The sequence below is a fragment of the Lutzomyia longipalpis genome, chromosome 4, assembly GCF_024334085.1.
Source record: "Lutzomyia longipalpis isolate SR_M1_2022 chromosome 4, ASM2433408v1".
Classification (NCBI taxonomy): Eukaryota; Metazoa; Arthropoda; class Insecta; order Diptera; family Psychodidae; genus Lutzomyia; species Lutzomyia longipalpis.
Genome location: NC_074710.1, coordinates 5,078,334 through 5,105,333, shown reverse-complemented (window position 1 = coordinate 5,105,333; position 27,000 = coordinate 5,078,334). Strand labels below are relative to the sequence as shown.

At 32.2% G+C, this 27,000-nt stretch overlaps 1 protein-coding gene and 2 non-coding genes across 3 annotated transcripts; all 3 read left to right on the top strand.

The window, feature by feature from the left end:
* The first annotated feature begins 564 nt into the window (after positions 1-564).
* On the top strand, positions 565-20,373 carry LOC129795787 (dual specificity protein phosphatase Mpk3). Its single transcript, XM_055837266.1, has 4 exons — positions 565-1,264; positions 15,921-16,041; positions 16,132-16,324; positions 18,929-20,373. Exons 1-4 carry the CDS (start codon positions 910-912, stop codon positions 19,469-19,471), a joined length of 1,212 nt encoding a protein of 403 aa, XP_055693241.1. The 5' UTR covers positions 565-909; the 3' UTR covers positions 19,472-20,373.
* Positions 20,374-23,354: 2,981 nt separating this feature from the next.
* Trnad-guc (transfer RNA aspartic acid (anticodon GUC)) lies at positions 23,355-23,426 on the top strand. Its single transcript has one exon. It is a non-coding gene; the product is annotated as a tRNA-Asp (tRNA).
* A 662-nt stretch (positions 23,427-24,088) lies between these two features.
* Trnad-guc (transfer RNA aspartic acid (anticodon GUC)) lies at positions 24,089-24,160 on the top strand. Its single transcript has one exon. It is a non-coding gene; the product is annotated as a tRNA-Asp (tRNA).
* The last annotated feature ends 2,840 nt before the right edge of the window (positions 24,161-27,000 follow it).

Sequence of the window (27,000 nt, the reverse complement as noted above, 5' to 3'; positions counted from 1 at the left end):
TAATGCGGGGGCTTTTGGGGGCTAGGCTCTGTGTGCGGGGGTACGTTGGGAACTTCTCTTTTAGTGCGAATGAGCCCACAGATAAGCATAAATTTTTCGGGGGACAATTTCAACGTGAGAGGGTGGCAAAAGGCTAAAAAAAGAATCTCCGATAGGGGAGAACTTTTGCGTGGGCGATAGCATAAATTACACGCAAAGGGGGCGATGCGAAATCATGAATGAAGTGACGTAGTAGCCAATCAGAGACGAGCCTCACAGCGCAGTGTGGAATTGAAATGTTGAAGAGGTTCATTTTAAAGGATTTTTTGAATTTTTATGTTTCTCCCTGGAAAAGGGGTATCAAGAAATTAATTCAATGAATCTTTTGTACGTTTTTTCCTCCAAAGAAAAAGGAGAATTTGGGGAAAATGCAAGAAAATTTACCTTCTATGCCAAAAACAAAAACAAACACAATCGACGTGTCCGGTGAGGCATGGGCTCAACTTCTATGTGGAGTCGATGGAAGTTGAGATAGTTCAGCATGGGAAACATCGTATGACCACTTTGTGGGACACACTGATGGGAGAATTTTACGTGTTTGGGGCATCTTGTGGAACATTGGTTTATGTTGCGTGAAAAGCGACTCCAGCGGGAAATTGCAGCATTATGTTTAAAGGCAGAAAAAAGTGTCAGAAGTAGTTGAAATTTTGCGGGAGATTGTTGTGTTTTCAGTGGGCTCCCACACATAATTAATTTTTATTATCCGCCCAAGAGACAGAGTGTGGTGTGCCACTCCCAGTGACTTCCTGCAATGCCTGGTCAGGTGTGAAATGTGCAAAATTGTGTATTTCTGGGAAGTGAGATTTGGAAGAATTTGAGAAGAGGAATTTACAAGAGAGAACAAGAGATAGAGCAAGAACGGACGAAGAGATGCCCGATTCAGAGAGGGACACAGTGACAAAGGAGTGGCTGCAGGCAGAACTGCGAGCTGCCACGAGGGATCTCATAATCCTTGATTGTCGCAGCACGAATTTCTATGCAGAATGCCACATCCGTTCGGCTGTGAACTTCTCCATTCCCAGCATTATGCTGAGGCGCCTGGCAGCAGGGAAGATTGACATTACGTCCACAATTAAGTGTCGTGCCCTGAAACAGAGGATCATCAATGGCTACAAAGAGGGTATCTTCGTCCTCTACCACGATGTGATGGACGCAACAAATGACACGATTAATGTGTTGCATCGACGACTCAAACAAGATGGCTGCCATGTTGTGTGTCTCGAAGGTGAGTGCCCCCACCCATAACATTCCCGGAATACTCCCCAGACTCCACACGGAGTCCTTGCCATTTATCCCTTTTGCCCACCCACCCGAATGCCACACTTCCTCCACAGGGAACTCCTCATGGTGTTGCTGTGTTGCATAGTGAGGGAGGAAACTGGAATGTGTGTGACCTTCCTCTCCGTCTACTAAACACAATCCCCATCGTGGTATTGGTAGCACCCAGTGGGGATGTACACATGTGTGTGTATGATGAAAATCTTTGCCCAAATATTTTCCTTCAATTTCCCTTCACGTGCCAAAGAAAAAACATGAAATTTTCCACTTATGTATTTTCATTTAAAGAAAAATATAAAGTCTCGAAGGACACACCCAGGAGTGGGGATTTTTATTGAATTCCCAAGAAAAATCAAAAAACGATTTCTCAGAATTTTCCTGTTTTTTCGCCTATCTATTAGAATTTATTGTTTTCATTTAGTCTACCTAAAAAAATATTCAATAAAACATTTGAGAGAAAATCAATTTAGCAAGTTGAAGGTGAGAAGAACTTCGCGAGATGCTCGAACTTTGGGCCAGGGCGTCTAGATTACATATAAATTGTATTTAAAGAACTTCAATTCTTAATTACTATCAACAATTAAAGCATTCTCGCATTGTAGTGTTTCAGTCGTTTCAGTCGAGGTTTCGGTTGTTAAAAAATGCAACAAAACCACGCCCCCAATGCATTTCAACTTCTCTTTTAATGACGCAAAACTTATGCTGCAAATGATGATTTTTTTTAGATGAAAAATCTTTAAACGATGCACAAAAGCATATGTTTCTTGTATGGAATAGAATAACTTCTTCACCATGTGGGCGTGGCTTTCAGTTTTAAAAGCAATTCTTTTCCAATTTATTGCCAGCTAATTCTAATAAAAAAATTGTAAATCTGTTTGGTTCTTATTTAATGTTTGTCTTCCTCCCTCTGCAAAAGTTAGTCGGCTTTTTATCTTTATAAATAAAGTCGACTTGGATTAAAAAGAATATAACTCCTTTGAAAATATTCTCAAGAAAATATCAAATATATACTACTTGACCCGCCTTTAAATTCAAAACATTTTCTTGACATTATTGAAAATTCCTTCCCTGAAAACATATTTAAAAGAAAAACTCACCTTGAACTGCAGAAACCTCGGCAAAAACAAATCTATTGCAGATTAATCGCCAAAGAATATTTTTCTGACTGCGTTGCAAGATGAAAATAAAATTGAAAACCAATTTTTCTGCATCTCACAATCAATTAACAATTTAATCAAATGATAGCCGTGTCAATCGTGGTGTGAAAAATTGCATGATGAGATTTTGTGTGAAATTTATTGGTATACGTGTCAGTAAGAGATAAATTTAATATTAATTACTGATACTCTGAATACTTTGTACTGAAACTGAAATTCTTAGAAAATTATTATTAAATAAATAGAGAATGGGAAATTAATTAGGAGATTCTGGGTAATTTCATTGTGACACAAATAAACCAAAGAAGGTTTGTCATTGACCGGAAGTTTCAAAATATCACCGTTAATTTACTGAATACAATACTAAAGCAAATTTTGGAGAAAGGTTATTATAATTTCTGTTAGTCAAGATATAAAAGGATTCAAAATTAATTCTTCAATGTTTTAGTTTTGATTGATATTTGAAAAAAAAAAGGCGTCATTCGACGAAATAATTGAAATACGTTTAATTTATGATATTTTGCTCAATCAAAAAGCATATGCACATGAAGCATACAACAAAGTTCATCTCCCAGTTATTCTATCCTTAAATTTTTTTTTGCACATTTAATGAATCCCAATCTCGTATTTTCTTATCTCTATTATTTGCATTTAGTGCTTTGGCACTTACCTTCAGGTTACACTCGAACCACTCGAGTGTTCATTGAGGTAAAAAAAAATTATCTTGATATGGATTGTTTAGTCTATCAACATTGTAAAAAAAAAAGACAATACACCTACACCTGCAATTCAATGTATAAATGAATGAGTTGCCTTATCAATTTACTGAATGTAATCGAGTTTGTGGCAAAAGAAAGCCTTATTAGGTTTGTGTGGGAGGAAATCAATGCAATTTCCTTTGGAATTTTCCAAGGCACCCCGTAGCGACAAACTTTTTTCTCCATCATGCTGTGAGCTCCTTCTTACGACGGAGATATTATAAGGAAAAAAAAATCTCTCGATGGTTAATTGGAAAAGTTTAGTTCTTTTAATTTTCTTTGGGTCACTGAAGTGAGCAGAAAATTGTTTTTATAAATTGATTAATGAATTTGCTTTTGTTCTCACACACACATACATAAATGTACCGGAAATGGGTTTTAATGAAGCAAATATGTCTCTCCACGACAAATCAATTAAGTTTTCCATTGAGAAGAATAAAAAATCAATGATGCACGATATGTGTGACAAATATTGAGTTAGTTAGATCCCTTTTTAGCTCTATGAGTTGGATAATATGATGGAGAGTGGTATCATAATTCCCATTGGATGCAGTTCAAAGGTCACATTGCTTTCAATTTAATACGCTCTGTTGGGGCATGTTTTCCTCTTCTGTCTCTGACCTCACCATCTCTCCTTTGAGTTCTTCCTCCGACTTCCTCTGATATTTTATTTAATGTTTTTTTCTTTCTGTGTGTGTTGGCGGGTTCCAATTGAGACGGGAATAAAATTCTTCGAGCCCCACACATTGGGTTTTCTTTCTCTCTCTTTCCCTCCGAATAAATTGATTTTATTTTTTTGGGATCTCACTGGACACGGAGGGAGAGACAAAAAAAAGTAGAATAAAATGAAAGAAGACATATTGCTCAATATAAGAAAAATATTTTTGTGAATGTATTTTCATTGTGAATGCGAGCAAATGGTTGTGCGAGACTTCTCAATCGCGGTGACTTAATGGGACGGATACGAAGAGAAAAAAAAGAGCTTTATGGTTTTATGTGTGGAGGCACGAGTGAGACGGAAAATTGATTGTGTGGGCAAAAAACGACAGAGATTATGAATGAAAGTGACGCGCGCTATAGTTCATTTGAATCACACAACATATACACAGATGTAATTCACATTTATTTATTATTATATGGGAGAGTTTGTGGGACCACATAGATCGTATGTTGGGTATATATAGCTGAATGACTTTACTACTTATTCGATTCATAAAATGCTGTTACTTCATTGTATATTGTAGGTATTTCTTTTACTCACAAATTGCATGGTTTTGCAGTGAACAGGTGAAATTAAAAGAGATAAAGTATATAGAAAAAAATGTCTTATTTTTAGAAAATTCTCAATGGAGAAGGGAAATGTTTTGCTAAAATATTTTCTAATATTTTGTACAGGATAAAGACAAAAGTAGAGTAAAGTAGAGCATATTTGACATGATTTCACATTTGATATATGTAGGACGTAGGTACCTTTTTGACCCTAATGGAACTCACAAAGTAGATTCCTAGAAAAGTTACAATTAAAAAGAATAGACTGTGCTTCCTAGAAAATTATTTTAAGACATATCTTTCATATTATGAACATTTCATCCCTTACTATTTATGGGATACTATTGAAATATATCAATAACAAAATTCAGAGATGCGTAAAATCATTATTCTTTTCACGCAAAATATTATGATAAAAATATATTTTGATTGACATTGTTTGTAACTGTTGTAGCTACAAAAAGGAAGAAATCTTTTTCCTCTATCAACGTTAATAACTTTCCAGAATTTAGATCTTTTCAGATGATCTGTGATTATTATTTTTAGGGTTCTATACATAAAAATTATACTTCTTTGGAAAGTGGGGATAGCAACAACAATCTTACTATAATTTTTATAAAATTCTTCTTTATTTCATTTAATTTCCTCTGCAGCACCTTTTCTTCGCGTTCCAACATCTCAATGCAAAACATGAATAAATTTTTTATCTCTATACGGCTTCTCGCCATTAAAAATTACAACAGAGCATGAAACTCCCACGGAGTTATAATCTTCGCGATGGTGTTTCAGGTGAAAGAGTGAGTGGGTAAGGAGTAAAATATAATGGAAGGAAATGAAATATTTTTTCTTCATCTCATTTTATCATCGTGCAATTTAGTTTGTCTATTCTTCTGCGGCTCCCCCACAATCGTTTTCGCTATTGCAGATAGAAATAAAAGGTATACATACCTACATTATGAAGATTATATTCAAAATAGGAGAGAGAGAGAGACGTTTTAATAGGTGGAGGAAAGAAAAAAAAGGTAGCACTGAGAGGAAATTCTTTATTTACACATTGAATTTCCATTGAATTTTGCGCCACACACGGTTTATTCATCTTCCGTCCGGGAAGTGACAAATAGAGTGTGCGAAGAGAGGACCCCAAAGTAATGTAGGAAAAAAATGTATGTATGCCAAAGAGGAGCGCCATTTGACCGGGAATTTGCTCGCTTTTTATTTAAAAGCAGCAAAAAAAAAACACAAAATATTCTTCCATGGAACGCAAACACCACAAATTCATTCGTTGCTAATTGAAATGATGTCTCTTCTCTCTTTCACATATGTATGGTTAATTTATTGATAAAATAAACCAACTCCCGGATGCTTTGGATGCTTCTACACACTCACAATAAGGTCCATTCATTGATTCTCTTTACTTGACCAACACGATTCACATGACACGGCACTTCCACGGTAAATTCCACATACTACACAAAAAAATGAATGTTCTGTTCTGGGTAGACAATTTAAAAACTATTTTGCATATTTAATTCATGAGCTGTGAACAACAAAAAATCCAAATCATTGTTTCACCTCAAAAGTCTTTGACCAAAAAGGTGATTTTCAGCGAAAAAAAAACCTCAACTACGTTGGAAGATCCGTTTGGGTTGTTTTTTCATGAATTAAAGAAAAAAAGAATATAAATTTTTAAATTGACCTTCCTATGTTCCAATCTGTGAGGCAAATGACCCGGTTTGTTTTGTCAAGGTAATGTAGCTAGGAATTTTTGAATGATATAATCGCCAAAATAAGAAAATAATAAATTCTTAATGATTATTGATTGAAATAGTTTGATTTTGGATTTAGAATTCAGAACATTGCCGTATTGTAATTTAGCATTCAGTGCCATCTATTGGGAATTTTTGTTTTGGATGCTTCCATCTCTAGCAGAAATTTTCATTATGAATCTGTCTTATAGAAGGATTTCTTTAAATTAAATCATTTTCCTTGCAGATTTTTATGTTGAAAAGAAAATATTGCCATCTATGGAATATTTTCTATTCTACTCTGCCATCTATGATGAATTTTCTTATTCTATTTTAATAATTTTTTAATGTAAAAATTAGTTTGTTTTCTTATGTTTTTATTTTTTATTTTAAATATAAAATTCGAAGAAAATATTGAAATTTATTATTAGATTACCCCTTTTCTTTACTAATGTTTATTGTTGCGTGATATAATTTTCTAATTTTCTTGAAACGGCACATTTTTGCATTTTTCATCTTTAGTTTTTTTTTCAAGAATAAAATAGTAAAGATGTGGATAAAAAAATGAATGGAAAATTCTCTCAATTGAATCAACTTTCTCGCAATTGTTTCCATCAAGCTTCATTCATCTCTTTAAGAGCGCGATACAACCATCTCGAATTTCATTGAGATGGGAAAAGCAGTTGTTTTTTCGCGGTTGGAAAATGTATTAGCGAAAGAAGCAAAAAATAATCAACCATAGAGGGTTTAATAATTTTTTTTTCGGATAGAAATTGATTATACACATATTTAGAATATATTTAAGAGGTATTGGAGATAAATCTCCCCACATAGTACGTGCATGAATCTGTGAAAGAACAAACAAATTTTTTCATGGTCGGCATACAAACCGTAAAGAGACACAAACTCGCGCTATATATGTAAAAATTTACGAACTAGCAGAAAGAGAGAAAAAAAAAAAGACGCGCGATGTTGAGAATCTGAATAACAGGAAGTAGCGTCTTCAATCGGTTAAACAACACCATACAGACTTTTATTATTTCCCTCGCTCATTCACACACCGCACTACCCATTCATGCTGCCGCATTTTCCATATCGCTGTGTGTTTTATTCTTCGTGGAATTTCACACATGAAATTCTCCTTTTTTCCCGTGTATGTAGTACTTGACTTTTAATAAAAATTTATTGGATAAAAGAGGAAAAATAGATTTAAAAAAAAGCTTAAGAGATTAAGGAAAAAGTTTTCATAATCAATTTTTTTCTTCCTTAAATCTTCATTCATTTTTTCACTCTTTGCATTTTCATTGCGCAAACTCCGAATGAAACAAGGAGGAATAGGGTGTGCTATGTATAAATACTAACAGAAGTCGCTGTTTAATATATAAGAATTGCTTAGGTGTATGAGTACAAATTTAATTTATTTTAGATTTGTGGCGCCCTGAATAGGGGGGCGCCACAGGGCTCTGGTCAACTCCCCCAGTAACCTCCACCCTCGTAGTCCTCAACTAAATCTACAGAGCACTTTCACTGCGCAGCCACCCTCGACCAAGGCTGAGCTCCTACTAACTCTACTCTCATCATCCCTCTTTACTACTCTCCTATAATTACTCTCTCAGTGCTCTCCTATATTCTCTTGAGGATTCTCGTACTCTCTCTCACCTATTTGAGGGTTTGTAACCTGGGGGCAGAAGCCGTTGCCGAGGGAAGGGCAGCCGTTACAGTTACCGCCAATCTAAGGGTACTCACTCTATGAGCTAGGTTAATATTCGCTGGATAGTGAGTCGGGTGCTACAGATTTATCTCAAATAGCCTTTTTTTTGTTCAAAATCTTAAAATTTTCAGCTTTCCAGCTTTAGTAGAACTGCACTAATTGTACAAACACTATTAAATCATATTTTTCAAGACGGCGCTCTTAGAAAAAGTTGACACTTGAGAAATATGACAGAATTACGAAATTTGCGCCCTCTAGCTGTTGAAATGCGTAATATATGGCAAGAAGACGGTCGTTATTTTTTGAATAAAATCTCCAAAGTTGCCAAACAATAAAAACATATCTAAAAATTATAAGTAATTAGAAGACAATTTACAAGAAATGAAAATCTGAAATTCTAATCAATTCTGCTAAAAAATCTTATTGCTTTTTCTTATATTTTTTTAATTGTATTTTTTTTTGGTATTCTGTGAAAAATATAAGAGACTTGATAGTTTGTTGCTGTCTTTAGTCGTTTTATAAATTAATACTCTTCAAGAATTATTTTAGGAGCCAAAACGGGGGATTTAACCTTTTTTGAAATTCCTCGTTTATTATTTTTGCTACGTTTCACCATGGCTTTTTGACTTTAAAAATTGACCAAAATCCAATATTATTTTACGAACTTTCAATATGATTTTAAAAAATTTAATTTTTTGTATTTTTCTTTCAAAACATGACGAAAGATTTACAAATACATACAAACTGTCAAAAACCTAACAACATCTATCTATTAATCTAATTTTCGAATTCTAACGTCATTTTATTAAGTTTTTAAGTTCCTTTAGAGTGTTTACGTTGTAAACTTTTGAAAGCAATAATAAAAAACATTAAAATTAAAGTAAAAACTCTCTTTACAATTTCTTTAATACGATTTACTTTTCAATGAGAATGTGACTAATTTTCATTCATAAAATAATTTGAGGCTGTTTTAGTGTTGGAGTGGTTTAAAATACTTCTCACTCCACTCGGGCATTCATTAGTTGTCTGTATACTACATATAGTAATGTTGCAAAACAGTGTGAGAACATATACAACAGCACTGAAAGTGTTGGTAATCGATATATAAATAAATAAATATGTAGGTATGAAGACACATGACATTTTATGTAAATTTTGAATGAATTCTCTTCATTCACTTTCATGGTTTGGAATATTGATTGAAAAAGTTATATTATTTCTGTGAGATGTTGAGAGAGAGCGAGAGGAATTTGAGTAGTTATTTCCGCTTTCGGAGCACTGATTCATACATGCAGATAAAATTGCATCGCGATGGAAGGGAAATTGGTTGTTGACACATTGAAATTGTCGTCCAATTGAAAATTCCAATTCATTGATTTCCATCAACGCCTCGGCATTTTATTTCTTTCTTTTTATTTCGTTGTTACTTCACATTCTTTCTTTTAAATTTTTCATTGGAATGGTGGCGAGACGATGATGAAGAAAAAAATCTCATGGTGCATTTCTCAGAATGTTGAATCGTCGTCATTAATTAACCCTCCGCCCTTCTTTATTCTCTCATTCACCAAACTCACATAATATTATATGACTTTCCACAGCTCTTTCCTCATACTTCTCTTATCCATTTTTTTTCCTTCAAATTCTTCTCAATGATTCGTGCGATGGAATTTGTAAGTTAAGAAAAAAATATTCCTCTGCGAATGATCTTATGGGCATTTTTGCAACATTATTAGTTTTAATTTAATAAAAATATTTCTTTTCAAGTATATAGCTTTCAAATAATTCAAAATGTCGTGTGCCATTAAATAAGCATTATTTGACTCAATAGATGGCGTTTGAAGTATTTGCATTTGACTAAATTGCTGCCATCTATTGACGTATTAAAAACTCTTGAATGTTTCAATGAAATCCACGAGAAAACGCAAAGCAGAAAAAAAGATCTAATACGAGGAAATTAAATAAATAAATTAGAATTGTTCTATATATGAGGCAGGTGATCACGACAAGACTTCTCCCATACATTTTAATTATTAAAATTCACAATGACAATTAAGCTCAAAAATTGAATTCTCCGTCTCAATTTTCGGAGCGTTGATGTATGTTTCTGACGTGGATGCTGAATTAATGTGGTTTTCATTATGAGCTTCTACACGAGCAATTGTATCATTTTTTATTCATTTTATAAATTCACCCTCTGCCCATGGGCAGTATTTTCTCCCATCACAGTCAAGTCAGTATTATTCCCTCCAAAAAATAGGGGGCAGGCTGGGTAGTCTCTCACACCATCCCCGCACAGGCGAAAAGAGAAAATGCCGTGAGGGCGGGGTGGTGGTTTATTCCAAAACGAAGAATGATTCTCATGGAATGAAATCATGAAATATCCAGAGTGTTGAATTTGATACATAAAAAAGAAGAGAAAAAATGCCAAATACGAATGAAGAAGAGTGAATGAGAGGAAAAATGCGCAAAACGCATTCAATTTGCGTGGGGGGTTCATGACCTTCATACAACATCCAAAGGAAGAAATAAAAAAAAACAACACGAAGCGTTAAATGTTTAAATAATTTTTTTCCTACCACCATACACCACACCTATTCTTTATTAGCCTACGTACCTTTTTGTCCTCTTCCTTCTTCCTCGGTGTGAGGCACGAAAAAGATGGTTTCTGTGGATCAGGTGCAATATTAGAGCTTTCCTACGTTTCTCATATCTAAAGCACCTAGAAGAGCTTTATTTTCTCGTAACAAAAGGGGTAATAAATTGATTTAATTTAGGCAGATGGGGGTGAAAGTGTGTCTTTAAAAATAAATATTCAAGGATAAAATTCACACACAGGTACAGATAAAATATCTATCTTAAGTTGATAATTTCTTATGGATAAATATTAATAGGGGGCTCTCGTGAAGTAACAAAAATTCTAATAGAAATCGAAAAAAATTTACAAAATATTTTTAAAAGTTAATCAAAAAAATGAAAAAAATATTTTTCTATCAATCCCATACTTATATATTTTATTTCTGTAGGTATGTATTTAATTTCTTTTGACTATAATGTGGAGTTGAGACGTAAGAATAACTTTCTACGTAATAAATTGACAGCAAATGAATTTTATTTTTCAAAAATAAGGGGAAGAAGATTCAAAATAAAATTTTTCCTACATCTTCCTCAATCGATTTTTTATCTGTCGTCATTTTCTTTTGCCATGTAAAGTTTCTTTGTATGTACAAACTCAAGTGAAGGGATGTTCTGTTTTTGATGTGAAGCATATTCCTCTTACACAAAGTTTCTTGTCTCACAAGGACTCTTCATTCTTCCCCAATGCAAAAAGACATCAAAGGTTGTCTCTGCTGTAATAAATTAATTATTAAATTGAATGAATTCATTCACTGAGGCTGAAATTTAAATGTTGCAAAATGTAATTGGAAAATTTTGATTAAACTTGCGGAGATATGCTGGAAATAAATTTACTAAAACGTCGCCGAAAAGCATAAAAGCTGTAGTACAAAGTTGTTTGATTTTATTGTCCTGTCTTAATTTATCAAAATTTAAGTTAATAAAAACTATAAAAGAACAAAAAGAATTTATTATTAGAAGAAGCATAAGCTTCATACGGAATATATACTGACACATATGCTGCCCTAATCTATTTATCCATTTTTCTTTAAAGAAAAACATGAAATAGGAACGGGAAAATTGCATAGTGGACTTTTACTAAAATATTTATAAAAGTAATTACAAAGTCAAGGAAATTAATTAAACATGGAACTCTATCAATCAGTTTAAAATTCTATTTTTGATCCCAAATTGTTGGGTTCGGTGTATGGGTTTTAATTAATAAGGTGCATATCAGTCAATTACATCTCTTGTCTTTTCCATTTGAATATTTTATTACCGCCTTGGGGTTTTCCATGTTGAATTTTCCTTTTTTTTTCGCAAATGACGTCGAAAACATAAATGCACGAACTGGGAGGATTTATGTATTGTGTATTCTTCAATGTTTGTATGAAATGAAATGAAAAGAGAGAGAAAGGGAAATTGCGTCAAAACTCTGCAAAAGGTCACACACAGGAGCCATTTGGATCTAAATTTCAAGTAATTTCCTCACAGGAGGTATACCCTTTGCAAATTTGTGTGTGTGTGCGCGCCTATACCAAATTGATGACGCTGTGAATCATGCGTCTGCGAGGGTGAAGCAATGACGACGCTCTGTGGAAATCCTCTTTCACGCCCCCGAAATTTTCCTACCGGAGAAAAAGCCTACCCGTCGTCGCATATTTATCAGTGTTGACGGTACCCAAAAGCGCGTTGTCGCCCACGCTCAACCACACCGACCTTCCACATCCCCCAGAAATCTATATAGATTTTTTTTGCAGCTTCTCCCCCAATGTGGAGGCGATACACCACAGGGTGCCTCTTAGTCTCCAAAAAAAATACGGCAAAATCGTGGTGTTAAATGTTTTTCTTTTCGTTGGAAATAAAAGAAAATCGTATTTGAAGGAATTGAGTAAAATATTATTGGGAAATGCGATGTATTAATTCTGGGGAAAAATGAATTAAAAAAAAATCTTCTCAGAATTTTACACCAAAATGTGCTACGAGATAAGCCCATCTTTTACGTCGTAGATTTCCCAAAAATCAACATTAATTTTCTTCCCTTTGATATTTTAGGATATGGTAAATTATTTAATCCTGCTGATGGCAGGTGCTTAATGCGTAGCAATCTATCTTGCTAATTTGTGCAAATATACTATAGGTAGAAGGTACATGTTTTAAATAAAGAATAAAATATTTAGGGAATCCTTTGAGTGTACTTTACTTATTATCCTTTTCCTCGAACTAATTTTTGATTTCTAAGAAATTGAAAGAATTTTTTTGCTATAACCTGGGTAAGGATATTTAATGTTTTTTTTTTTTGAAAGAAAATTTAATTTGTCACAAAAAAAAGAAATTGCAAAAAAAAACAATTTGTTTAAATAATAATTTGTATGCTGTAATAGAATTGTGAAATTTCGAATTTTCATTAACATCGTATGCTTCATACGTAATGCTGCATATGATGTGTACTTTCGTATGCACATTATGTAATATGTTGTATGAAATTTAATAAGAAAAAAATCACAGCTAAACACCTCTAAAATACAAAAAGAATAAATTAATCAGAAATTTGTAAAGAAAAAATTGATTTAAAAATTAATTTTAGTGTTTTATAAAAAATATTTAGAGTTAGTCTAGTTATTATGGGACTATTTGCGAGAATCATATGCTTCAAAGCATAAAAAAAATTATTTCAAAGCTCACATTGATTTTTCTCTTAAAATATTCTTTAGTGGTCTTCCAAAAGCTTTCGACTTCACTCAATAATATAATAATCAGGGACTAATAGAAAAAAAAGTAATTAGATAATTCGCATAAATTTAAAGTTTATCTCGTTCAAATCTATAAACTATGGGTATATTAAAGATTTATTCAAGCAAAAATTTTACTTATTCATTGCCCCTTGATCCCAAAAATAAAATGAAAGGAAAACATTAAAGGTTTGACTTGTGAATGAATGGTATGAAATTGGAATTTTGTTGGTGGATTTTTTCATATCATTGGAGGTGACGATTGAGCGAAAGAAGATGGTCAAATTGCTTATAGATATATGTACATGTGGTACGTTTATGTATTTTCTGTTCATTCTCCTTCATTCTGGTGAGAGAGGGCGCATAGAGATTATATGTATGTGCCTTACGGTGGTGATGTAACACGTTGTGGGAGAAAAGATGAAAATGATTCTATTTGTACCGCCTGCCACCGTGATAGGTCTCCCTGGTTGTCTCTCTTCCATTCATACGGTTCCCGTAACCGCTGTCTTGCTCACATTATTGATTTTTCTTTCACGAGGGAGCTTCATGAATGAATGAAATGTGGAACAAGAAGTTGTTGTATATAATGCTTCAGAAAAGTCTACACCGAATGAGAGAGGGCTCCCCACTTTGGCGGCATCACCCCCGCATTATGTTCTGCTTGTGGGTACAACACTGTGTGGGCGTTTAAGGTTGATGATTTGGGTGATATACACACACCAGAGTGTGATGGTGAGATTGTACAAAAACAGGGTGAGTGCAAAAAGGGAGGCCTGGCCATAAGAAGTATGCTCGCTCATTGTATGTTTTGGGTGGTTTGTGTGTGTGTGTGTTTGTGTAGAAAAGTGAGAGGAATTTCCATCTTCTAATGTGATGATGGAGCCATCCCCAAAGTGCGTGGGCTTTTGGAATATTGTTTAAGTGTTGAGAATGAAGACAGAGAGAGGGGGGAGTGAAAGATGACGATAAAGATTAAAGATCTCATGTCATTTCTCACAATGTGTGATATCGTGGGTGGATTTGAAGGGCTGGAATAAAGGGGAGGGATGGTGGGAAATTTAGTCTGAATTTTCAATTGAAACTACAGCATGGGGTTGTTGTTTCAAATTGAGCTTTAATCTACGTGGGTGCAGCAATAACGTTGATTTAAAACGTTTGAAACACAACTAAAGATTTTTGGAAACAGACAGAATTTCTTAGAATCAAAACATCCCACAAACTTATCCGATAAATAACTCTTAAATTCTATAATTGGATTTCTCAAATTTACTAATTAATATTAAATAAGGTAAATGGCAAATTATTAATTGTGATAGGGAAGGAAAATTTCCCCTTGAAATGATGAATAAATATTCTCATTGAAGACAGCAAACGTAGCTATTTCTTAGGCTATATGTTCTATTACAGTGTAGCATTGTAGAACAGCCTTGTCCTATTACAAATCGCGGAATTCTTTTTTTTTTTTTCATTCCAATATTTTTTTTATGTTTTAATTGTTTTTTTAAAGCACCCTCAAAATTATTGCATCAATGCAATTATCAATGATTTGTACTCTATAGAAATTTTTAATTTCCGGAAGAAAATCATTTTTATATTTACTGAAGAAGAAAAGCCCGGAAAAAATCATTTCAACTTATGGTATATTTTAAAAGTCAAAATGATGCGAAAAAATATATCCTGTGGATTTTTTTTAATAATAACAAATTTTAAAAATTATAATCCCGGAAGATGCATTGTGAACTCCCGGAATAAAGAAATCTTCCCAAAATACAGTCGTGCTCTCGTGGTAGGACCGTCGTCAAAATGAGTTCTCCGCGGTAAAACGGCTTCAGAATGAGGAATTTTGCCTTCGCAATGGGACAATTAGTATCCTACCTTTCCAATAGTACTAATTGTCCCACTGCGAAGGCAAAATACTTCATTCTGAAGCCGTTTTACCGCGGAGAAGTCATTTTGACGACGGTCCTACCACGAGAGCACGACTGTATGCGAATGTTTAGTTAGTTATGAAAAATCAGGCCTTTTTTGTGAATTATTTCATTTTTTTTTCAAGATTTAAATATTATTTTGAAAAATATAAAGTCTCGTCCGTGAAAAAAAACTACCTGGAAATAGTCCGGAAAATTATTCAAACATAACTGACTTTAAAACTTCGCTTTGCGTATTTTTCAAGTTCAATCACGTATCAATATTGAAACTTTCAAGAAAATGCAGAAAAAGCGAATTTTTAATTACTAACCTATTTAAAAAAAAATTATTTTTAACATTGCGGAAAAGTCTCAATAAAATGACTTAAATTGAAAATTGAAAAATACGCTCAGCAGTGTACTATTGTAAACTCTAATGAGTTGAATTTCTCTTATTATCTATTTCTCTTTCCTCGGAATTCTGAAGGAATTTTCTTTAAAAATTCTATCTTTAAACATTTAAATGCTCCATATTAAAGTTTTCTTGGGCTAAATGACTCAAAGGCTGCACTGGGTGTACCCTAATGTGCTTTTTTATTTAATTTAATTTCAATTTCATACATTCTATTTGTTCAACAGACTCACATTTAATGAATAAATAGAGAAGCAAAATAAATAATAAACTTTTGTTCGTATATTCAATTGTAGAATCCTTTGGGAGCTTTCGTTCGTCCTTCCCGGAATGGTGTGAGGAGACATCTGATAGCAATGTTGATGCCAAAATGACTCACGGTGGACAAACACCAGCTGAACAACTCATGGGGTTGAGGTGAGATGAAATGTCATTTGTCAGGAATTTAATTCCTCCCTTGAGTATAAGGAAAAGAAGGTTTAATATTTGTTTTGGTCTTTGTACTAGATCTCTGCGGATTTCCACACCACAATCAGACTCTGCGTGCAGTAGTTCAGCCGAGTCGTCAGACTGTGAGAGTTCAACGCATTCGCACAGCATTGCCACCACGGGGGCACCAGTGGAAATTCTACCGGGACTTTTTCTCGGGAATGCATCGCACAGTGAAGACTCCAGGGCACTACAGAAATACAATATTCGGGTAAATATATATATATTTTTTGCTTTATTTTGTGTCATTGAAATTGTTACCTTATTCTTACATATTGTCTTACAATATTCAATGAACTACAGCCCTTTTATTTCCAATAATAACGTCACATATATTGGTGTAAAATCAATCATGGAAAAAACTAAAATTTAGACTTTGGTGATTATTTTTGCCATTTCCATGAAAAAGCAAAAAAAAAACGAAGAAAAGCAAAATAAATGCCTAAGGGGGGGCCTAAGGAGAAAGAAATTTAATAAGATTCTTATGAGATATTTTTATATCTCTTATACATATATTTGTAAATTGAAAAGGGGGTGGGGTATTACAACAATATTTTCCATTGATAAATAATTCAGATTTCTCTTGAATTGCCTCGAAATCTGGGAGAAAATTTAAAATTGAGAAGTGATGGAAAAAGAAATTTATTTACCTCTTATTGCTGTTTATTTTTCCTTTACATTTTCAAATAAATAAAATTTCCTGGAATATTTCTCCAACTGAAATTCTATCACTTTCGATTACGGAACGAAAAAATTGTTAGCACTAATATAAATTTGAAAGTTGATATTTTATCGTCATTATTTTACATTAACTATGAAATTTCATATATACATACGTGAAAATCTGAGACGATAAGAGATTCCAAAGAATTTTTACTTTGGAAAAGAAAATTCTGTCAGATAAGATTTTTATTTTATTTTCCTAATATTTTGAGAATATTAGAAATTTGAGAATACCTATTTGAAGTCTCGAAAAAATGTAACAAAAAAAAAACACAGAATAAGCAAAAATTGGCACTTTCAAATAATTTAGGAACATCGAGCTTTTCAGTAGGGGAACGTGGAACCTCCTTCGACCTCTTTTTCAATTCGCTCTATTACTTAAAACCGATAAAACTTTTAATGTAGTAAGTTATGGAAGTAAAAAGAGCATTAAATGGGCTTTAACATGGTACCAAATTTAAGAATATTGCTTTTTATTTTATACCATTTTTTTCTCTAACTTTGCGGACCTTTGGAGGTCGGACTTGGGCCACGTTCCCCTACATATAAATTTATGGAAGACCTAACCGACAGATTTGGGGATATATTTAGCCAAATTAGCCCAAAGCAATAGAAAGAAATACAGAAAAACATTTATCCTCATCCACTGAAACAAATAAAAAATTACCTCGGTGTAAATTCGCATTTCCAGAGAAAAACAATATATTTTAGAATTATTTTTCTGGAAATAAATTGAGTTCTCTTATGGATTTGCATACATTTATGCAAACAAGGATATCTATATTCTATAATACAAAGAAAATTAAAGAAATAAAATCAAGGGGTTTTTATCTGGCGAATATTTTGGTTTTTAGGCGAATCATCTGAATATTTCCAAAGATCTGAAATTCACATGAATATCTTAAAAACCGAACAACTCAAAACTGAAAAAAAAAGTTCAAAACGTATTTAGGACTTATTGGTTTGAATTTAGTCTTTTTTTTTGGTTCAATTTACTACTTTTCAGCATTAATTTACTATTTTTCGATTTGAATTTAGTCCTCTTGTTTAATAATTTTTTTTTAAAGTTTTGTTCCTCAATCTCTGCTGCTTTGGGACTAAAAAACAAATATTTATCGGGTTGAATTTAGTCTTTTTTTTTTGGTTGAATTTAAAACTCTTCGGTTTGAATTTAGTACTTTTCGATTTGATTTAAGTACTATTATGCTTGAATTTAACATTTTTTTAGGCTTAGACTTATATTTGAATTTTCTTGGGGAATCATTAGAATATTTGCGAAAGATCCAAATAATTCGTCCAAATAAATCCCTCTTGAACAAAATTAAATGATTTAAAGTATATTAAAGTAGGAGCAAAGTCCAAGAAAATTAGTAAATTAAAACTTAATAAAGTAGTAAATTCAAGAGTAAAAAGTAGTTACTTTAAGTCTAAAAGTATACTAATTTTAACCCAAAAAAGGTTATTCAGTTTTTAACAAGGAATGTTCTAAAGTCGTAGCTCAACTGTAAAACAGAGAGGTTTACTGGTGAGGATTATGGTCTAAGGTTACTGGGGGAATTGCTCACAGCCCTTAAGTATCGTCTGCCAATTCAGGGCGTTACAATTACTAGAGGAACATGACCCAGTTCGGATCTCCAAAGGTCCCCGCAAAATGAGAAAAAATTGTATCAAATAAAAAGCAATATATTCTTAAATTTGGTACCATTTTAAAGCCCATTTAATGCTCTTTTAACTCCCATAACTTACAACATTCAAAGTTTTATCAATTTTAAGTAATAGCGGTTTGAAAAGGGCCTTCAGAGGTCAGAATTAGGCTACGTCCCCCTACGGCTTTTAATGGGAGAAATTTTTTTTCTCTAATTTTTCATGTTTCTGTGGATTTTTTGTTGTTGCAATTTTCAAGTTTTTGACATAATGTATTATTATTTATTGCAATTCAAGTAAAAAAAGTAACAATTTCTGGTAGTATTTAACCAAGTCTTAATATGTTAAAATTCCAATATAAAAATTTATGTTTAATCGAGATATTGAATTTTTTTAACTCTAGAATACAAACTAATGATGTTTTATTGTTTTCTTTTGCACATTGCAGTACGTTTTGAACGTGACACCAGATTTGCCAAATGTATTTGAGGGCTCAGGTGGGATACAGTACCTTCAGATACCAATTACGGATCACTGGAGTCAAGATGTGGCCGTATACTTCCCAACGGCAATTCAATTTATCGAGGAAGCCCGCACAAAGGGAGCTGCTGTACTTGTTCACTGCCTAGCTGGGGTATCACGATCCGTCACAGTGACTTTGGCCTACCTTATGCACGCACGATCACTCTGTCTCAATGACGCCTTCTCACTTGTGCGCTCCCGTAAGCCGGATGTATCACCCAATTTCCACTTTATGGAGCAACTGCATTCATTTGAGCGGCAACTCAAGGCAACACCAACGGGACGTCCTGCCATGGAGCCCCAGGTGCCGCCGGTGCGAACACGTGCATCCAAATACTCGTGCGGATGCGCTGAGGTTGAGTGCAAATGCATGCAGACGGATTTTCTCTTAACAACCACTGGGGTGAGCCCAGATTCGGGCATTGAATTCGATCGATGGACACCGGGGGACACGGAGACGCCCAAATGAGGACGCGCCGTGGGGAAGAGTTTTGTGTTGCCCAGCGTTGAGGATGTCGAAGAAGGTGCTGCCGCCACCACTTCGGATGCATCCTCAACGTGCACCCACCACGACTGAGATCAGTGTGGGCAATGTGTACCAACCGAATAAATGGTGGGTTCATTGCCATGTGTGTGCGTGTGGGCTACCTATCGCAGAACTCTTTACCTACGGGGATTCATTCACGTTGGGGAGAGAAAAAAAAGAATTAAAATTGCCAGAGATTCCAAGCGGGGAAAAATAGACAGAAAATCTGGTAAGGAAAAATGTTCTCAATAAAGGATTTTCTTGGAAGTATTCAAAAGAATTTTATTCCAAACTCTTGCATTTTATTCCTTTAGTCAAATAAAGGAATTGATTGAATTTGGAAAATTGCCAATATTTGAGGAAGATGATTGATTTTTATTTCTTCAATTTTCCCATAAAATGCAATGAATGTTTTTCCAAGAAAATTCTCAAGAGAAAATGCGCAAAGAAGAAAATCACGCATTAAATGTAAAGAAAACACAAACATATTATTTTCGGCAGCTTATAAGAATGTTGTGTAGTTGATATTTGTTGATTAATCCATTTTCTGTTGAAGACAGAAATGAAAAAAAAATAGGCTTAAACAATTTAAAAAAAAATCGAGAATAATATTTAAAAAATATTTGTGAAATATTTGCTGAACATTTCAGCGGATTTCTTTTTTTTTCATTATATATTATACACATAAAAATAATCTATATATTAAAAAGTAAAAGAAAAGAAATACTAGAAAAAGTAATAAATGTGTAATAAATTTAATTGATATTTCATGAAAAGTGTAAAATCGTTTTAATAATTGTAATTATTAATATTAAAAAAAAGAAAATATAATGTTGAGAAAAAAATCGCATTTAAATGCAATATTTTTCCTTTTGCAAATTTTATTCTTTTCTTCTTCCAAAAAAAAATGTTTTAAATTTTTTAAATTCTTTTTTCATTACTCAAAGTGCACGAGAATAAAAAAACTAAAATAGTGATTAAAGTTGACTTTTTTGTCACATTTGTAATGTGAAGTTCATAAGAAGGATAATAATAAAAAATAGATTCGAAATAGAAGAAAAAATAAATCAATGCAAAAACAATTCTAAATCCAAAACATACACACGAAAAAAAAATTGTTGGTACTCTAAAATGGAGAAAAAACGTAAAGAATTTACTCTGCAAAGCGTGTGAATCAATGTGAATGCGTAAGGGTGCAATTTTAGGAAATTTTCCTGCGCTATTTTATTCTTATTATAGATCACAGAAAACAATATGAGAATAGATTAATTTTTTTTCTTAAAAGTCGGATTTTTGGTCTCAAGCTCGGTTAATTAAATTTATTCAAAGTCAACGTTTCGGACTATTTAAGTCCTTCCTCAGGGCATTCAATGGACAAAATTAATCACGTCCATTGTCCATTGAATGCCCTGAGGAAGAACTTAAATAGTCCGAAATGTTGACTTTGAATGAATTTAATTAACCGAGCTTGAATGTTAAATTTAATGTTAAATGTTCTCATTCGTTTAGTCTTATTATTTTACTTAAATTTTCTGTGAGAAAATTATCAATTAAATGAAAAGTTTCCAAAAAGTTCAGTTGATTTAATGAAATCTTGCAAACGCCATCAAAATAAAGCTCTTGATAGAACTTGTTGGATGTCAAAACCTGAAGAAAATCTCTTAGCGCCTCGAAATCAATATAATAAATTCATTTTCTTAATTCCTTTATTTTTCTTTATGTCTTTACACTGATAAAAATGCTTTGCGAATTAAATTCTGCTTTTGAATTAAAACAGAAGCTTAAAGTGAAGCTTTATAACGATTTAAATACAATAAAAGAACTCACGCATATTATTGAAAAAAAATAATAATAATAAATTCAGAGTCCAAAGAATAAAATTCTCATTTACTAAATTTGCAATTTTTTGTGCGACGTTGTAAAAGCTATGAGCTAAAATATAAAAAAAAATATAATAATATTCCATATTCTAACTGGAGTAATTAAATGGGAAAATATTCTAAATAAATGACAAATAGACATTCATTTTTTTCCTCCAGAAATTGTTGCATATTTTGCGCGAAATAAAATTCATTTTCTTTGTGAAAATTTTCAAAATTTTCCAAAGAATTTCTTCCTGAAAAGAAATACAGAAGAAAAATTAAATAAAAATAATTCCTTAAAAAGTAAAAAAAAAATAGCCAAAGTTCTTTACAATTTAAAAGCCATAGAAATAAGTAAAAAAAAGTAATTCCTTAAATTTTTTTTTAATTCATTTTCCATCAACAAAGAAATGAAAATATTTTTTCACACACAAACTTTTCCAAAAACAATTAATAAATAATAATTCCCTAAAAAGTATTTTTAATAAAATAGAAAAGAATCTAAAATAGAAACTTAAGATGGTTAGAGAAGCATTTTGTAGGTGAAAAGTAAAATTAGAGAAGAGAATGGAATTTGAATTGCCTCCGAAACATTCCTAATATTAAAAAAAAAATGTCAAACGTTTTATGCATTTTGTAAAGAAAAAAAAGGATGTTCTAAAATAAGCATAAAAAGGTTTCCATACTTCCACTGAAATAAAATAATATTACGTAATAGAAATAAATTTCCAAACTTCTAACAATAGACAAAAATACTATATAAATTTAAAAACAAGTAGAGAAAATAGTTATTAAAAAAAAAACAGATAAAATGCATGATAATGAAAGATATATTTTTCGATAATCCACACAGAATAAAAAGAATTTTCTTGCAAAGAAAAATTTAGAAAACAAAAATGAAGAATTAGGAGTAGATGAAGAGAAAAACAATTCATATATTTTTTTATGAATGAAAAAAATGTGAAAAAGGGGTTTGTAAGTGAAATTTTTGAGTACAACCTCCCGTTATTTTGAGCTATTCTAAAGAAAAAACTGCATCAAATTAAAAAGAAAAAAAAAAGAATTTTTAATGAGAAATTCCATTTTTGAGTGAATTTCAAACACAAAGAAAACTCATTTCCACGATAAATTAAAAAAAAGTATTGTGTAGTGAAATAAATCCCAGGAATTTTTTCTAAAAAAAGGTAAAAAAAATTAATGTGAAACTTATAAAATAAAAAATAATTAAATGTCACTTGTAATTTTACAAATTTTACTTAACTTTTAAATAAAAATCTTAACACATGCCACACAGAAAAAAAAGTGTAAGAAAATATTATTACAAAGAGTTATTAATTATTATATTATAAAAATAAAAAAAAAATAAAATTACTGTATTTGAAAAAAAAAAAGAGTAAAGAAAAATGTATTAATGGACATGAAATAATGTTTAAAAAAATTGCCATCAAGAGAAAGGAAGAAGAATGTAGAAGAGAAAAGAATAAAAAAAGAAAAAATTGATAAAGTTCTTTATTGCTTTTACTTTGTTTTTTTTTTAAATTAATTTTTCTGATGGGATGGATCAGTGAATATTTTGTAGGAAAGGTTTTGTTGTCAGCTGAAGGAGTTTATTCGTTTCTATCTACATTCGAGGAACTGATTGGGATGAACGCCAATCTTGCAAAGAAGAAGAATAAGAAAACAACAGAGACTTCTTTAACTAACATTTAAAGAGAAAAACCATAGTTATGACGTCATTATAGGAGGTTCTTAGGCCTACATATCTGGAGCGTTTTTAAGCAATCACTCGGTCTAAAAAATTCCCCTTTCCGGACATTGCGGGAAAGTCCAAATATATTCAATAAATCATGAAATTTTCCTTTCAAAACGAGCTTAAAATTTTGCATAATCTGCTAGTTCGGCTAAAATCTATAAGTGTTGAACAATGTGAAAATATTATCGACTTTTGCTCGAAGATCAACAAGTCCTCGGTAGTATAGTGGTCAGTATCCCCGCCTGTCACGCGGGAGACCGGGGTTCGATTCCCCGCCGGGGAGGATCTTTTTTCATTTTTTTTCTTAATTTTAATTAACTTGTTTTGCTTTTGTTAATTCTAAAATTGTTTGGAGACCTTTAAGACGTTTATAATGGACACAAATAATGTGTTTCTTTCAGACACAGCTTTTCATAGTTATGAAATCTAAATTAATTCGGTTAAAGGAAGGGTTTTAGAACTTCTTGTGTGAAAGTTTAATTATTTTGATAGAGAATTAACTCTTCAGAACATTTTTTAGCAATATTTTGCGTGATTTTTATAAAAATCGTGGCCAAAATCTAGATTAAAGGAGTATTAAAATTATTTCTTGTATAATTTTGGCTCTTCAAATTGACACAAATTCCTAAAATAAAAAAGATGTTTTTTTTTAATACTTTTACTACTTTTATTATTATTCTTTTTCTTGTACATACCTAATGTTTGTTTATTTCTAGTTATATTCAATTCTTTATTTACTATTATACGGGAAAGTAATGATTTCGCCGCTAATTCCCCTTTCAACACTTTTCTCTGTCTTCTAGGGAAAATATAAGAAATTTTCCTGAGAATTTTCTTTATCTTTTAATTAAAAAAAATTTGTTGAATCAGTTGAAACTTTTATCATAATACGTAATGAAAAAGAAGCTGGAGAAATAATAGAAAGTCTGACAAAGAATCTCCAAGTCCTCGGTAGTATAGTGGTCAGTATCCCCGCCTGTCACGCGGGAGACCGGGGTTCGATTCCCCGCCGGGGAGGATTTTTTTTTTCATTAGAACTTTTTTTTTTAACTAAATATTTTTTTTTAATTTAAAATATTGGTAGAGACGAACAAATGATCTTAATAGCAAATAAATTTATTAGAAGGATTTCTGAATTAACCGGAGAAACATTATCGTGGAAAGAGACGTTGATTTGATACATCACAAAAGACTCCAAAATGTTCAGTAGGAAATGAATTAAATGATTCTTAATCACTTTGGATGAAAGTTATTGTGGTAAATCTTGGTTAAAAGAACGTTTCAACGTTCAGAAAAGCTTCCAAAATGGATTTTTCATCAGCTTGAGACTTTCTCAACGATTTTATTTTATAATGAATATTGAAAAGATTTTCTACTTATGTTTTGAGCGAATTAAATATATATTTTATATTTTTTAATCTTAGGCATTATTTTAAAGCTTTTAATGATTCACAAAAAGAGCTAAAAAATCAAATCATTCTCGTAGTTTATTAAAATCTCAAATTATGCTTTAAGGTAAAAATTTATATCAAACGAGATTATTTCGCCTTGTGAGTTCATTATGAACCTAACTCAAAAACGCTACTTTTCAGGAGAGCCGATTTTCTAAAATGTATGAGAAATTTACGTATTTTGCCTTTTTTCTGGCTCCAACTTACCAATTATCTCACACAAATGATGGTATTCCCTCACCATTACCTTTTAGAATGCACTAGTACACCAAATTATGTAAAATAATTAACAAAAAGTGCAAAAATATTGCAAAATATGCACAGAAAATACTTTGGAGGTTCATACTGCACGAAGTTTGAGAAAAAAATTATGTGCCGGAGTGTTCGGCAAAGCTCGGGTCGACCGTCCTTCAACGCAAGCACTAAGTCTCTCTTTCTTTCCTGCGCGCGCCGATAGATTCGTGTGCATCTTGTATGTGTGTGTGTGTTTCTCCACCCCGTGAGCGTGGTGGTAGGCAGCTCAAATAGAAGTTTTGCTTATTCGATTGCAACGCATGTTTGGCAGACGTGTAGAGTAGCCGTTTTCGTATATTATGGTCGGCGGGGGTCGCGGTATCAAATCTTACCAATGTCAATGATTTTTTTTTTTCGACTAAATATATTTTTTTTTTATTTTCCCAATCATTTTAAATAAATCTTTTGATGTTAAACTACCCTTTTCGTGGACAATTAGGGGGGGCTGGGGCAAATTTTTTTGTTTTTCGCCGGAATTGTGGTTACTCCTCATTGGTAATGATGGAGTGACCTCCGGATTGGGGATCTCATCCCAGGAATATCAACTCCTGGACAATTAGGGGAGGCTGGGGCAAATTGTGGGTTTTTCGCCGGATTTGTGGTCACTCCTCATTGGTAATGACGGAGTGACCACGGGATGGGAGATCTCATTCCAGGATTATAAAATTCTGGAAAAATAGGGGATGTTGGGGCAAATTGGAGGGTTTTGCGCCGGAATTGTGTGCTAATGATGACTAAAATATTTAAAAAAAAAAAAATTTTCAATAAAAAAGAATATTTACAAGCGGCTTCCTTAGAAAATCACACGGCTTATTAATAACTTTTCTTAATTAAAATAAAATATTGTAAAGCCCGTAAAGCTCGTAATGCCTCCGCGCAATACCAAACTTTTTATTTAAAATTTTTCTTTAATTTTATAAAAAATCGTCAAGCTCGTAAAGCTTTCGCAAAGAATCAAACTACTTATTAATAAATTTTCTTTAATAAAAGATACATTCTTAAGCCCGAATGGGGTTTATAAGAAGCCACACTACTCATTAATTTTTTTTTAATAGAAAAATATTCTAAAGCCTGAATAAAAATAATTTCTAATTAAGGAAGGATTTAAAGAAAGAAATCCCTTTTTTTGGTCAACAAATTCACTAATTATTCTTAAAGAGTTATTTTCTTTTAAATTTTATCAAAATACTTTAAAAATCTTAAGAAGAAAAAAATTATTTTTAATTTAATACCTACGAAATTAGACAAAGAAATCCCCTTTTTTCTCAACAAATTCACAAATTATTCTGAAAGGGTTCTTTTTCTTTCTTTAAGACATCCGAAAATCTTTAGAAGAACAAAAATCTTTTTTAATCCAAGAAGGAGTTCTTTCTTATTCTCAATAAATTCCCGAAAATTCTTAACAAGAACAAAATGACTCTTTATTAAAGAGAGAAATGCCTTTTCTTCTCAATAAATTCACTAATTATCCCTGAAGAGTTGTTTCCTTTTTCCTTCAAGATTCCCGAAAATTCTTTAAAAGAACAAAATGATTTTTTTTAAATTAAGGAGGAATATAATAAAAGAAATGCCTTTCCCTCTCAATAAATTCACTAATTATCCCTGAAGAGTTGTTTCCTTTTTCCTTCAAAATTCCCAAAAATTCTTTAAAAGAACAAAATGATTCTTTATTAAAGAGGGAATTAAAGAAAGAAAATGCCTTTTCTTCTCAATAAATTCACTAATTATTCTTGAAGAGTTGTTTCCTTTTTCCTTCAAGATTCCCGAAAATTCTTTAAAAGAACAAAATGATTTTTTTTAAATTAAGGAGGAATATAATAAAAGAAATGCCTTTCCCTCTCAATAAATTCACTAATTATTCTTAAAGAGTTCTTTCCTTTTTCCTTCAAAATTCCCAAAAATTCTTTAAAAGAACAAAATGATTCTTTATTAAAGAGGGAATTAAAGAAAGAAAATGCCTTTTCTTCTCAATAAATTCACTAATTATTCTTAAAGAGTTCTTTCCTTTTTCCTTCAAAATTCCCAAAAATTCTTTAAAAGAACAAAATGATTCTTTATTAAAGAGGGAATTAAAGAAAGAAAATGCCTTTCCCTCTCAATAAATTCACTAAT